The following is a 15,222-nucleotide window of genomic DNA, read 5'->3' as shown; positions in this document are numbered from 1 at the left end:
TAAATCACTTCATGAAATCACGTTTATGTGATCATTTAAAATAAGCTCTCTAACCTCAGCACGCTATGACTAAATGTGGATGGCACAAGGAGAACTCAACGTGGGCTGTGACTTCGTGTTCTTTCACGGAGTCTGAACTCGTCCTGTGAACTCATCTGAGCCAGTCAGTGGTGTGCTGGCAAATGTTTTACACCCAACTCCCCCAGCCCCTTGAAAGAAGCCTGATGTGAGCGTTTGCAGATTGCCGTGGTGTAAATACTCCCACCGTGGCTGATTTTAAGCTACTTACTTGGTGTCACTGATCGCAGAACTGGGCAGAGATGTGCACAATCGGAGCCAGGAAGAGCCAGTTCCAGCAGTCACTGGATTCAGCCCAATGTTTCCTAAAATAATCTGTGTATAGAGAAGTTCTCCCTTCTTAATACCCTCCTCCCCTGACACACACACCATTCAGTGGCTCTCTTCTTGAGCACCTGGTGCATTCGAGGAAGCATGCATGCTGGTGGGAAAGACGGACACCTAACAACTGATGGCCAAATTATTTAAATCATGAAAAATCATTCAAAGGATATTTTTCCTTTAATCTCATTTCAAATTCTGCTAAGAGCTAAATGGGCTAATTTAAGAAGCTCTTAGGATCACGACTCCCCGTCCAGGAAGGAGCCTGGAAGCTTGCTGGGTTGTAGGGTCACCTTTGCCTAGAGCAAGTGAAGAAGCAAAAGCAGGGAGCTTAAAGACCACCATCAGAGGGCTGGTGAGTCAGGGTAATGAATGCTCTGGAGTAGAGGCTGAAGCTGGCAGGGAGGGTGAGGAGGTGAGTGTGCAGAGCTCCACTGGGGGGCTGTGGGTTGCTTACTAGCAGTGGGGTGATCTGTGCAGGGTGTGTTAGGCAGGATTTACTGGGGGAAAGGCAGAGTAAGCTGGAAAGTGGTAAGGGGAATATTGCCATCCTCTTCCATCAAGTTCAGGTGCACTCACCTGTACTGTCTGCATGCTTTCTCTCAGGCTGAGGAGTAACAGTACGCGAGTGTATCCCCTCCCCTTGCTGAGAACAAATAATTAAGGTGGACAGAGCTCTTGTGGCCTGGATGTACTATCTGCCTTTGCTGATCTGGGTGAGACCAGAACCTCACCTAGCCCCAAGCTGGGCCCTTGCTGCCAGCGACTGGACTCTAGATGTTTCTTAATTAGGCACTTTTCTGCTCCCCGGAACCACACTTTCCCATCAAGCACATTCCAGAAGAAGGTGAGAGAGGATTTGACAGGTATCAGCCACAAAAACTGCCAGCTTTTTGTGAAAATAATCAGAATGTCAAGTTTTTTATTCTTCCTTCTCTGGAAAGTAATTGTTTTGTATAAAAGAAGACACCAGCTGCTCCTCCTCTGTTACTAAGTGCTGCCCAGGTTGTGCTGTGCAGAAGCATGCGTGTGGCGGGATGTTTGCAGGCAGATGTGTGTGGTGTGGGAAGGCTGACCGGGTGCACCTGAGGCCCGAGGCCCCAGGCAGATGGCCCTGAAAGGGTGGTGGAGAAGGTGTGACTGCCTGCTCCTCTCCATGGAGCGATATTTCAAGGACGAGTTTTCTGTTCTAGATGGATCCTGTGGATAATGGGGTATCAGAGGGAGTTCTGATTTCTTTCACCTGAGCCGCCACAGAAAACGTGAATAATTGCTGACTTAGAATTTTGAACTTGGGCCCAACAAGGATCGAGCATCTTCCGTGTTTACAGAGCCAAGGTGTAGCATTGGTGACTGACTTCTGACGTGATCCTTCTAAAAATCTGTTGCTTTAGCCTGAAGCACACTGGATTGCTGGCCCAATAGGTTTTCATTTTTTAGTAACAACTAGTGTGTCTTGTCTTCACAGGGCGGACCTTCCCCACACATCCATACTTCTCTGCCCAGCTGGGAGCTGGACAGCTGTCACTTTACAACATTTTGAAGGCCTACTCGCTTCTGGATCAGGAAGTGGGATATTGCCAAGGCCTCAGCTTTGTAGCAGGCATTTTGCTACTTCATATGGGTGAGGAAGAGGCGTTTCACATGCTCAAGTTTCTGATGTTTGACATGGGACTGCGGAAACAGTATCGGCCGGACATGATTATTTTACAGGTAGGGAGCGTTCCTTGTGTCTTTGATAGAGACCAAAGCTAAAATGTCTACAGTCCCTTCCAGGCCTAGTTAAGGAACTTCTTTAACCTCAGTTAACCTTGTAAAAGCTGCCATTGCTGAGAATTTACTCTGCTCTAGGCATTACATTAAGTATTTCTCAGGTACTTATCTCTCCAGTAATCCTCAGGAAGATAAATTATCGGCTCAATTTATAGATGGGAAAACTGAGGCTCATAGAGGTTATATAATTTGCCCAGGTCACACAGCTAGCAAGTGGCCAAGCTGGGATTTAAATCCAGGCCTGTTTGATTGCCGAACACTCCTCTTTACCCTTCATCAAACTATCTTCAGGGAACCAAATTCCTACCTCCCGCTGTATTCACTGCTTCATCTGCCAGGGGTTCCCACCTGCACCTGCCTCTTCTTCAGCCCTTGTCCTTTAGGGTTCGGCTCAAATACCACATCCCAGGAGAAGCTCTTTCTGGCCACCCTGATGTCATGTGTCCCCATGTGTGCTCCCAACTGTGTTACACGTTGTCTCATTTGCATAACACACTAATGGCCTGGAATTATCATGTTCTTATTCGTCTGACTTTCCTTAGCACGTCTCAGGGGCGGGGAGGAGCTGCATCCCTAGTTCCGAGAACAGTGCTTGAGGTGAAGTAGACGCCTGTCAGCATTTGTTGGGTGAACAGATGTCAGGTCATATCATAAGAAAACCAAGCACAGCAATGCCTACCAAGTGCTGCTTGGCAGGGAGGTGGAAGAACTCTGAATCCTGCTTCAGGAATATTCCTAGATGGTGGAGCACATGTTTATGCATTTACCACCAAGATGCTGTGATTTCAGAGCCTTAGAGGAATACTTTCCACATACGCCATCAGGTTCTCCATTTTCTCCATTTGTTAGCTTTAGTTAAGTCTTAGCTGCCATCCAGACAGGGAAACTTTTGAATTTTGTATGGGCTGGTGATCTTGGTGATTACAGTCTTTTTGATACAGAAAAGCTTCAGTTGGTGTTGGAGGGAACTATGTCATCTGGCCCTAGGACACGTTATTCTCCTATTAAGTAATTTGGCAAGTCCAGAGGGAATTTATTAGGTGAACAGATATAGCAGCATCCTTCTGCAGAATCCTGCTATGCCCTAACCCATTCTTAGCAGAGAAGTTGGCTTTATATTTCTAATTCTCCTGGGTTTGAGTTTTGCTAAGATTGTGTATTAGTAAGTGAATTCAAGTTTCCATGAGATATTTAGATTCTCTTAGCCAAGGAGCACAGGGTCCAATAAAAAGGAAGTGATCGGGGCCCCAGCATCGGTATGCTAGGCCCACACCTAGCTGGCTGCTCCTTCCAGCAGGTCCCTAGGAAGCCCTTGTTGGGTAGATAAGTAGCTGATCACTGGATACCATACACCATGCAGAAGGTTTGAGGTTCTGATACCTCTTCCCCTGCCCTGTGAGTGGGATAGGTCACTAATGCATGTAGTGGTTGTCTAATTCTGACACGGATGCACCTGTGTCCCTGCAGATCCAGATGTACCAACTCTCACGGCTACTTCACGACTACCACAGAGACCTCTACAACCACCTGGAGGAGCACGAGATCGGCCCCAGCCTCTACGCCGCCCCCTGGTTTCTCACTGTGTTTGCCTCTCAGTTCCCCCTGGGGTTCGTGGCCAGAGTCTTTGGTAAGCATATGCACAGAACCAGTGTGGTCACGTTAGAGGAGAAACATTTCTTGTTACTCCAAGGCGATTCTTCTTTTTGTACCTGTATCTTTCGCACCATTACCTGCTAAGCTTAGTCAGGGTTGGGTGTTGTGTGACTGTCAATTCCTTGAGGTCTGATAATCACTGGACCTGCTTAGATGCCTTCAGCTTGTGCGATTTAAATCTTTAGCTCAGATTGCCTCACCACCTGGTCTCCCAAGAGCAGACATCTGTAAGCCTTGGCTGGGGCACCCGTGGCCTGTGTTCTAGGCGTATGTTTCTCTTGAGTCATCATCCTCAATGCAGGCTCTGGCCTGTGCCGCTGCAAGCCGTGGCCTTTCAGCTACCAGCGGGCGACTTCTGGATTCCCTTTGTATCTCCTCCTCCACCTGCTCCTCTCCCTTTCTGTTCTCTGTTGCCAGGCTTGGTGTCGCCTCTGCGGGTGACAGCACCCCATCCCCACCTACCCCCGCCTCCTCTCCCCAGATGTCACCGCCACCCCCACCCCTGTGCCCCCACGGCTCATATCGCTGGCTCTTTTCTATTCGAGGGGATGGTCTCTATCTCAGTTGTATAGGTGTTCAGTGCAGAGTCTCCAGGCGCCCGGGGGCGGAGCGGGGGCAGCATCTCCTGGATGCCGGGAGTGAGCACACCTGGGCTCTGTCATCTCGGTATCATTTTCCCTACTTCAAAATGAAAAGACAGTTTGAACAGTTCAGGTTCTTTATTGTATTTTTTAAAACATTTATTTATGCATACAAGAACTGGGGTACAGGCCAGAGGTGTGGGGGGTGAGAGCTTTCGCCAGAGACAGAGTGGGGAACAGAACAGGTGGGTTGACTGAAATACACTGCTGAGGGGAGCAGCGGGTGAGACAGGAGAGGTCTGCTGTGCCATGTGGGTAACTCCCTGGCTGGGGATTGAACTCGTGCTGCAATGGCTGGCAATAGCTTGACGGCACTGAGACTTTAATAACCCCTGTGCCACCAGGGAGGCCCTAAAATACAATTATTTAAATAAAATGGATAATAAAAACTGGTTAAACAAATCATTAGTGAGATTTCATGAAGGTTTTATACCATAAATTAAAAAAAAAAAAACTGCCAAAATTAAAAGAATAACTAGAATACTCAACATTGTGTGCTTAATTTACTGACGAAAGAATCATAGAAACAATATCTCTAGCTTTATACTTTAGCCTATGTTTTTTACTTACTTTGGAAATTAAAAGATGATCATTAACCTGCCTTATCTTTTCTCCTGATTGTTTAGCATATTTTTCAAACTGGGTAACGGAGTGGCATGGATTGAAAGGGAAAGGATGGAGTGCAGTTTGTGATTTGAAAGCAGCTCAAACATCACATCACTTCACACCCTGAGAAAAAATTTTTACACAGGGATTTGTACAGGAGGGGCTGAGTCATTACTGCCTCACCCCTACCCCAACCTCACCCCTACCCCAAGTCCACAGGACCTGGAGTGACTGCCTGCAGATAATAGGTCTGGAGCTCTAAGGCTCTAAAAGTTCTAGGAAAAAGTCTTCCCTTAGGCGGCCTCAGTGGCTAAGAGGCATGAACAAGCTGCTTTGGCCCTTCTGTTGCAGAATACTTGGAACTCCGTGAAGTTCATTTTAATGACTTCATAAATTAAGAGCTAAAGCCAGTAAAAGCAGGCTATTTTTCTCTATTGTGTAGTCTGTGGTGGGTCGTGGAGTGTCTTCTGCATTATGCATGAAGATGCCAGGGTCTGTGTAATTCCAGGATCCAGTGAACCCCGGCTGTACTAAGAGGGTTCATGTCCAGCCGAGTGAGGGTTTAGGTCTCTTCAGATTATAGGAAGGAAGTGGGAATACGAGACAGCCACTCATATTGTGAAAACTGCTGGGGTTTTTTTGTACAACCCATTTCATTAAAACCATCTTAATAGAATATTTCATATAAAAGATGTATTTTGAAAAACCATTTCTGTATTTCGCATTGGTGACTTGAACCGTGCTCCATGATATGGTAGGTAGCTTAGTTTCAAATCTAAAACCTACCCTTCATACACTGGAGTCTTTTCTGGCCTGAAGCCCATTTCATTATAAGCCTTTAGGGCTGGATAAGCCCTGTAAACAAATGGACCTTTGTTAACTATTCACCATTTTATATGTAAGTAAAGGATTCTTAGCTCTCAGTCAGCATAGCTCATATATTAATTCACAGGTTTACTTGAATTAAGCACAATGTCATTGATAGGTTCTTGGAAACTGTGACTTTAAGCAAAACAACATATAATGAAGGCAGCTCCTCCGGTAACTTCATCTCATTTCGTGGAGGCCAGGATTTTTTTTTTTTTCTCATCAACATTGTAACAGAATGACATGGAATGAAATGACATCATATCAATAAAATATTTACTATTTTATTTTTTTAAAAAAAGGTTTACTGGGGTACAGGCCAGAGGTGCAGGGCATGGGAGGATTCACCGGAGACAGAATGGGGAGCAGAATAGGCTGATCTACTGAAATACACTGCTGAGAGGAGCGGTGGGCGAGTCAGGAGAGGTTTTCTGTGCCATGTGAGTAGCTCCCTGGCCAGGGAATCAAACTCGTGCTGCAGTGGCTGCAGCTAGCTTCACAGTGCTGTGCTTAACCCCTTGTGCCATCAGAGAGGCCCCCAATATTTACTATTTTAAATTGGAATGTGCCATGTATGCTCCTTGGGACGGCAGCCAGTTATGGACATACCTTTACCCTCATGTAGCTATCATGCTTTTCTGAATGTCCGTGATTCTGTTTGGGGGTCGCATAGCGTGAAGAAGCCTCCTCCTATATCTTCCAGTTGGGTATATGGAGGAATCCTGGGGGAGATGCTTGCTTTGCTCATCTTCTGATCTGATCTTTGGGGGAAAAATCTGCACAACAGGACCTTGCTTGCTCCTGATGAGGAGGCTGCGCTGTTAGGCTCCTGGTGTTCTTGTAGGATGCACTGCCAGGCAGATGAGAGAGCAGGTAGAGTGTCAAAACCAGAGGTTTGGCAAAAATCACAGAAGTCACTTGTAATATAGAGAAGGAGTCAGAGAGGCTTTAGGATGAAAATAGACTGAAAAACCAAGATTTTTATGTGGCCAGGAAAAATGGCTCCTCAGATGACATGACGCAGTGGCCATGAAGTGAATTTTTGCAAAAGCTGTTTGTGCTGTTCTGCTGCAGGGATGTTCCCCGCCACCACTTCCCTCCTGTCCATTCCCAGTAGGAATGTGGGGTATCACCTAGAAGATTACCACCTTCCAGAGAAAGTGAAAGGATTGCACTTGACAATGACAACGGGGGCTGGGAAAATAGGTGTTCTCTTCCTGGCTGTGTATTTTGCATTTATCATTTCCCCCCATAGGAAAATTGCACTTTTATATCGTGGGGAGTTTCAAATAGAGTTCCAGTACCTGTGAACACAATAACAGGGCTGCTGAAGTGTCTTCAAAGGAAAGGAGTTATTTGTGTTGTTCTCAGCAAATAATTTGCAAAGTGGTGGAGTCAGCTGAATGTAAGGTTCCTTCTACTTCCTGCCTCATAAAACCCTATGCCTGTTTCTAGGTGACTTGAAAAAGGGGAGAAGAAAGAAAGGGATGAGGCAGAAAGGAAGCTTGGTCACTGTGCTGGGAGCCTGGTGCTGCAGCGCTGCTGGGGGGCAGGGGGTGATGGGGGGTCCAGCAGGGCACTTACGTGTGCAGTGATTTCGGAGTGCAGGGAAATTTACTTTTCCAAGAAGATTATTGGTTTTGGTTTTCCTGTGTTTTATTTCCAGAATGTAAATGTGAAAGGATTGGACAGTGGGGCAAAAAGGAAACTACTTGGGTTGGGACAGTGGGATGATTGGTACCATTTTTCTTAACTATTATTAAAAACATGTTTAAATTTTTAATTTTCTAAAGAGGAAAAAAGGTACTAATCATTTAAAGGATATAAATGTTGCCCTCAAGTGTAGTCATATAAATTTAGAAGTTCCTCCAAGCACAGCTTTGAGGGGTCCTTCCTTCACCCCTTCAGGCAGAGTCCATCATTGTGCACCCAGATGAACTCCTTGCTTGAGTGGGGTCTTTCTCTTCTTCCTCCATCCCCCTTCCTGTCACCAGGGAAGCTTCTGGGGCTGAGCTCTCCCAGCCTCAGTAATGCAGAAAGCCTGTGCACGAGGGGCTTCCTGGTGGAGGAGGGAAGGCTGGGGCTCTGCTCTGGGTAAAGTCCCAGGGGTAGAAATCCCTTGGGGTTGAGAACCTGGGAGAAAGCCCTTGGTGAATCTGCCTGCGCTTTGCCCCACAGAGCCAGAGCTCTGCCCTCACACACTCTTCGGGCTCCTGCATGTGATGGGGCGCTCTCCACCTCTGCATTTACACCTTCCTTTCCTTCTGCTCAGTGTTGTTATTCCCTGTCTTCTTACTCTCCAGTTTTCTATTGGTTCTTCGAGACTGGTTTCAGCAGTCACATTGCCTTAGACTTTTTTCTTCTCTTATCTCTGCCATTCTTCATGCTTTAGTCATAGCTTAGTGCCCAGCACGGTGCCTGGTATTTATCAGCTATTTGGTGAATGTTTGCTATCTCAGAGCAGCTTCTGAGCAGATAAGAATGCTCTTGAGGTGTTGAGAATAGCATTAGCAAAGAGTGTTTCTTTTTTATTGTATTAACTATAACCAGACTTTATGAAATAATTTCCAGGGTTCTATTTTGTTTTGTTTTGTTTTTTTAATAGAGGCATGTTTTATTTATTTATTTGTTTGTTTGTTTGTTTGTTTGTTTTTGTTTATACAAGCACTGGGTACAGTCAGAAGCATGGGAGGGTGAGAGAATTCACCAGAGCCAGAGCGGGGAGCAGAGCAGGCAGAAGGACCGAAGTACACTGCTGAGGGGAGCGGCGGGCGGCAGGAGAGGTCTGCGCGCCATGTGGGACCCTCCTCCTGTGGCCGGGGAGCAGCCTGGGATCGAACCTGCGCTGCAGAGGCCGCGGGCAGCTTCGCAACCCAGCGCTCAACCGCTGCGCCACCGGAGAGGCCCTATTTTGTTTTTTTTTTTTTTTTAAACATACAAAAAAAGTTAAAAACACAACACCTCTCCAAGCTTCCTTCCCCCCATCCCATACAGTCTAGAAAAGTCTGAATTAGAGTGATAGGAAATAGATGTATAATTCCTAAAGGAATAAAACTTGGAAGAGCTGTTACTAAAGTGACTGCTGATGTGGAGTGCATGTTTGATGATGCTCATGAAGGTTCCTCAGTAATTATTTAATTGACTTGGAGGCAGTTCTATATCTAATTTTAAGATACGTATTCCTCAGAGACTAAAGGTAGTGAGCTCTAGCTTGTCAGTGGGTTCTAAGATCCCTGCACAAAGTATCTTTATATCTACTCTGATAGGTGCCATTAATTTTTGTTCTGCTGTGAGTATTCACCTACTGAAAGGAAGTCTTACAGAAATTTGAAATATATTTTGTTTTTGGAGATTGGCATTTTTGCTTAAAAATACATTTTAATTTTAGTGCTATTTTTGATCTTTTTATTTTCTGTAGTGGTGAATAGTTTGGATAGACTGTATTTTATAAAGCCAGACCTTGGCATAGCCCTGCCTGCATACATACAATGCTTCCCCTAAGGAACACAAATTTCAGAGATACAGTCAGTTCTCTCATTTGTCTTCCCAGCCTGTACAGCTAGACCGAAGGAGGAGGTGGCCTCCCTCCTTCCCAGCTTTCTGGGGTCGCCCTGCTCCTGAGCAGTTATGGTGTTTGTGCAGACAGCGAGGACCCAGCACTCTCAGGGTGGCCTGATCCCTGCAGCCTACTTGCTGCTCCCCACTTGGCACCTGGCCAGGTTAAGGCCTTCGTGAGGGTCACGAGCACCTGTGGTACCTGGGTCTGGCCAGGCACCTTTCCCTTGTGCCCAGAAGCAACCAACCCCTGCTCTCCTGTTTCTAAGTGGCATTTGCATGTCATTTGCAGGAAACCACCCGGAGAGGCACTGTCTGGGGAGTCTTCCTCTCACTGCTTTTGTCTTCCGTGACCTGATGAAATTTACAATTTCATCTTTTCTATTATCCTGCTGCTAAAAAGAAGAGAGCGAGCAAGGAAATTTTGCCTCTAATTAGATTCATATTCTCATCTTTAAAATCGTATTTTTTCTTAAGCTGTTATTTCAGTTGCCTGAATTTAGCCACCCAACTCCTGTGACTGTGCCCCCAGGCATTTGATTCTCTTTCTCAAGTGACTTCAGCTCTGTGATGAGGGTGTAGCCAAGGCTGGGTTGGCTGCTTCCCCTGGTATTTCAGGCACTTGCCCTCCTTACTGTGTACAATCAGTGTATGGATCATTAACATTTGCCAATCTAAAAAAAAAATATCAAGAACTAGGAAATAACTCTGATGAGGGCTTTTGATTCCTTAGTGGTAACAATGATTTTTACTCCATCATTATGCTAAAATTCAGTATGCTCATATTGAATACTGTACTTTTGCAATTGTGTAGACTTTTTCCAATCTTTAGACAATTTGTCATTCAACCTCTTTTCCAGAGGAAACAGGCATTATTTTCACTTACTCTACCTTAGTTTCGGATGCCATATAGAACTCTTAGTTGTACTCATTTAAACATGGTTTAGTAATAACTCCTTTCCTAAATCCAGAGCATGCCTGATTAAAACAACTAATAAAATTTTTCTTTTTCTCAATTTCACTTTTGAGCCTGTTTGAATTGAATAAGTTTCTTGAGCAATAAAAAGATTTATCTGAATATGACAAAAATCTTGTGGTTTTTTTTCCTTTCAGTATTCGCAATATTGTCTTAACAACCCAAAATATCAGGCTTTTGAAAAGGAAATAAAGTTTGCCATTTGGGACTGTGTTTCCCACCACCCTGCCCAATGATGTGTGGAAAAGGAAGTGGGGTAGGATTTCATCAGAAACTGGTTTGGTTTTAACTTTCTGCTTTTCTGTGTTTTCCCAGATATGATCTTTCTTCAGGGATCAGAGGTCATATTTAAAGTGGCTTTAAGTCTGTTGGGAAGCCATAAGCCCTTGATTCTGCAACATGAAAACCTAGAAACTATAGTTGACTTTATAAAAAGCACACTACCCAACCTGGGCCTGGTGCAGATGGAAAAGACCATCAGTCAGGTATGGTTTAGCTGGAATTTTCCAAAAGCCAAAGTAACCCTGGATGTGTAGACACTTTTTTTTTTTTTTTTTTTTTTTTTTTTGAGCAGGACCTATTTCCTGCTGGCCTGCAGGAGGCACATGGCAAATAAATGTGTTCCATTGTGAAATGCATGTCTGAGGTCTGAGCGTGTGCATGTGTGAGTGTAGTGGTGAGATGCCGTGAGGTAACACTGCAGTGACCTTCCGCCGTGCTGGCTGGCACAGACTCCCAGAAGTTTATTGTAATGAAGAGCTCCGCCCCAAGTTTGTGTTCTGAAAGATACACATTTTTTTTGGTGTGGGCTTTTGGAAAATGAGTGTTTTGATTTTTTATGCTGAATGGCATTAAGTGGAGTTTTCTAAAAGCAATTCTTTGCTTAGAAAAATGGTGATAGAGGGGTCCTATCAATATTCTTCAAGTTGGTCCCATGAATTCTTTTTAAAATAGAATTTAGGTGGTTTTAGCACCTCTGGCTTCTGTGTGCAGTTGGCCCATTACTCTGAAATGTTCAGGGCTGTTGGGTGAATTGAGCCAGGAATTAAAACGAGACCAGTTGTTAAATGATCTGGCTTAGGGGTGGGAGCAGATTTTGATTCCGTATAAGGAAGAATCGTCCAGGAGTGATTGCTCACTCTGAAGGACTGAGCTGCTTAGCACAGGGTGAGGTCACTCCTGGAAGTGCTAGAGGCTGGGTAGCTAAGAATGGCTGCAAGAGATTTCTGCATCAGACACTGCAGAGTCAGCAGTCAGACCTCCAGTATTACCTCACCTGCTCCAAATATAATGATAGCAGAGAGCAGTTAATGAACTAGCAAAATAATGAAATAGTTTTTTTAAGGTACAAATCCTTATTGTGAGGATTTTGACCCTCCAAGAGGACTCAGGTGGATTGCACCCAGATGCAGCATTTGTGATTTAATTTGCTACTCCATCTTAGGTGTTGAGCATAGAACTAGAAGCAAATCTGGTCTGGAAAGAGAGAGGGTTTCATCCTGAGTTTTATTTGCATCCTGCACATTTTAAGTGCCTGTATGAAAGTGTGCTCTGTGCACTTGCTTCTGTAGCTAATTGATAGGCTGTGCATCTCTGTATTTTACTTCCCTGGCACCATCCTCCCATGTGAATAGCTTTGGCTTGTTGAGTCCCTCCTTCTTGCCAGGCTCTGTGGGAATCTATATATATCCGTGATCTCATTTCATCATGACCGCTTTCCCGAGAGGATAGGTGCTTTTAATCCACGAGGAACCAGGAGCTAAAAGTCGTTAACTGTCCTGCAGTGTCCCTGCTGCAATGTGGGAGTTCTTTCGGTGGGGTTTCCAGCGCTGTCCTTTCGCTGCAGGAGCGGCTATGCAATACCACCAAGTGCCTCTGGGGGTCATTTCATCACAGTTTTCCATATTTTACCTGGATAGCAATACTGAATTCTCTGTCCTTTTGGCTCTTAATTTCTGGTATCTATACATACTCATTACCTCCTTAGAGCTCTCATCACATTCATCTACATTCTGTGGCTGCTGGGGCAAACGGCAAACAGCAGCTGTAGTTACCTAAACCGGTCTGTGCCCACACGTGCCACGAGGTGCAGTGTAATCCCTCTGCAGCCTTAGAGAACCCCTGGGCACAGATCCTGGAGATCCACAGAGCAGCAGTGACTGATGCCTTCCTGCAATTGACCGGGTGTGGAGCGTGGGGTCTGAGTGGCCCTCTGTGACAGCCATCCCTGTATTGATAGCCTCCGCTTGAACAGCTAGGTCATAGCCTGCATCCCTGACAGAAAGTAGCTCAGAGTGCTGGCTCTAGGTGGCCAGACTGGGAGCAGCCACACAGTCCAGGGCAGAAGGACAAGGGTCTCTGACACCTTAGTGTGACTTAGCTGTCTATTGAATATCAGCCATAAATTTCCTTTGACCCAAGGAGAGGGAACCCTGCATGGAGAAAAGGTGGTCGGGGTTCTGTTCCTGCCACAGTGCAGGCAAGGGAGAGCAGGCCTGAAGGAAGGGACTTTGGGAGACAAACAGCCTGTTTGCCACAGCCTTTGGGCTCTTAGTGAGAGTGTGGCCCCGGCCCTAGCCGCCCACCTAGGAGGGCGTTAGAAAGTAGCACTGTTAGAAAGGCAGGAGCTGGACCCCCATCCCAGATGTGCTGAGTCAGAACCTGCATTTTTACCAAGATCCCCAGGGGCTTCACACACATGTGAACACTTGAAGAGTTCCCCGTGGGCCACTTTGTTATAAACACACTGGACAACTCCCTGTTCCAGTTGGGCTTGTAAGACAGAAACTAGAATCTTAACAAGGTTTTTTTGTCTGGAGATGCCCCTAAAGTCACAGTGGGAGGAGCTCTCGCTGCTTGGGCAGTTTGCGCTGTTAAGGACGGGTGTTTATTTATTTATTTATTTATTTATTTATTTTAAAGGCCAGTCAGTGCTGTTGGAGAGGAGTATTTTACCACGTCGTTGTTTAGAATCGCTCGCATGTGGTGATAATAAAAAGCAGACCTACTTTCAGCTGCGTTTATTATTGCTTTTAAATTCACTGCAGACACTGCGCCCCCTTATTGTCAATCCCTAGGGCACACTCTCCACTCTCCAGCCCTTGGTACGCCACTGAGACCAACAGAGTGGGGTCAGGTTGGAGGCTGGGCAGGTAGAAAGTTTGTGGCTAGTTGTGCAGACCTTAGAGTTAGTGGCTTCACTGTTCAGTGTCCACAGACTGCAGAGACACTAAGAGTCCCGTAGCCAAGAACGTGGATAACCCACTGAGGGAGGAGGTCCTTCTATAAACAAATATCTGGGAAAATATTTAGCTTCATGCATAATTTAAATAACATATAATGCTTTACCTACTAGATTAACAAAATGAAAATTTTTAATGCCAGTACCCAGTGTCAAGGATATACTGTGTCTGGCACGTTGGTATGTTGCTGACGGCATTGCACGTTGATTATTCCCATTTGGGAAGCAACTTGGCAATTTGTATCACAAGCCAGTAAAATATTCATACCCCTTGATTTAGTAATCCCATTTCTTGGAATGTATCCTTAGGAAATAATCCAAAATTTGGGAAAAACCATATGTTCCAGGATGTTTACAGTTGTCATTTATAACAAAAATTTGCATGTAACAAGATACCCAACACTTAATGAATGTATTAACCTGGTTATATGTCCACTTGGTAGAATACCATGAAGCCACTTAGGGTTACAGTTATGAATATATATATAGCAATTTGAAAAAGCGTTGCTTGAGGACCAGCCACATACCGCCATGGTTTGGGATAAATTCCGGGGCATAACTGCAAAATCAGGGCCTGTAAGTGTTTTGGCATCAGGAGGTAGTGATGCAATTAAGCTGAGATAGTTATGCTCCAGGATGGCCCCTTGGGATTAATGGGGGCCGGGAAAAAGCATGTGCAGCTTTGGGTACAGCTGAGAGCCGTTAACCTTAGCGCAGATCATCAATCTGTGTAAAAGGCCAGAGGTTTTATTCGCAGGTTTTCCAGGTTAGGAGCGCTTTTAGAAATAAATCTTTGTGGGAGGAAAAAAAAGTTAACTCTGTGTGTGACCTTTATTCTGCACCTCATTTATCATTACACATGCATTCTGCTGCAATCCCGGGTTTAATGTGTGTGGGTTTTACTCTGAGCTTTTCTGAAGGTCCATGATGTGGCTTCCTTTGTGATTTTGCTGAAGCACAAGGTTGAATGTGACAGCTTCCTGACAAGGGTGTGGAAGCAGATCCCTTAGCTGCATGGAAACTTCCTGGAGTTGTCTCCTGTATTCTCAGCTCTGCTGGGAGGTAAATGTAATCCCCCTTGTTAGAGACCAGGTACTGAGGCCAGGAGAGGTCAGGCATCTTGTTCAAGGTCATGCAGCGAGTCTGCAGCGGAGGCTGATTGGAGCGTAGGCTCAAAGCCTCGGAGTCCATTTTCTTAACTGTAAAATGGAGATAGCGATCCCTGCTGACCTCCAGTCACTCTGAGGGCCACACAGTATTAGATCAATACAGTAAACTGCTTACCCACACTCAACAGTACAGTGTGCATTCGTTTTCAGACAGAATGACTATGTGCCTAATTACTGTTACGCATTGAATTGAAAACCAGAAAGCTGAAAAATTAATCATAGGGAAGAGAAAATAAGATTGTTGAGAATGGTGAGAAAGTAAACATGGTTTTTGAAAACTGTTTTCAGGGAAGATGGGACTCTCCCATTTGTGAGCGCTAATAGGGTACCATCAGGGGAAAT

At 45.3% G+C, this 15,222-nt stretch overlaps 1 protein-coding gene across 8 annotated transcripts in view; it reads left to right on the top strand.

Moving 5' to 3' along the window:
- The window catches only part of TBC1D1 (TBC1 domain family member 1), a gene marked incomplete at both ends in the record, with an annotated part of 185,311 nt that overhangs the window by 165,200 nt on the left and 4,889 nt on the right, over window positions 1-15,222 (top strand). For 7 of the 8 annotated variants that reach the window (XM_084233765.1, XM_084233761.1, XM_084233762.1 and 4 more), the window contains 3 exons: window positions 1,868-2,112; window positions 3,640-3,799; window positions 10,786-10,955. In XM_084233765.1, coding sequence (XP_084089891.1) covers window positions 1,868-2,112; window positions 3,640-3,799; window positions 10,786-10,955 — 575 coding nt within the window. The remainder of the gene's footprint in view (window positions 1-1,867; window positions 2,113-3,639; window positions 3,800-10,785; window positions 10,956-15,222) is intronic. The other variant, XM_084233764.1, reaches the window with a different exon arrangement.

Source organism: Talpa europaea (genome assembly GCF_964194135.1).
Source record: "Talpa europaea genome assembly, chromosome: 5".
NCBI classification, from domain to species: domain Eukaryota; kingdom Metazoa; phylum Chordata; class Mammalia; order Eulipotyphla; family Talpidae; genus Talpa; species Talpa europaea.
The sequence above is the reverse complement of the archived record's forward strand: the minus strand, read 5'-3'. Positions and strand labels throughout refer to the sequence as shown.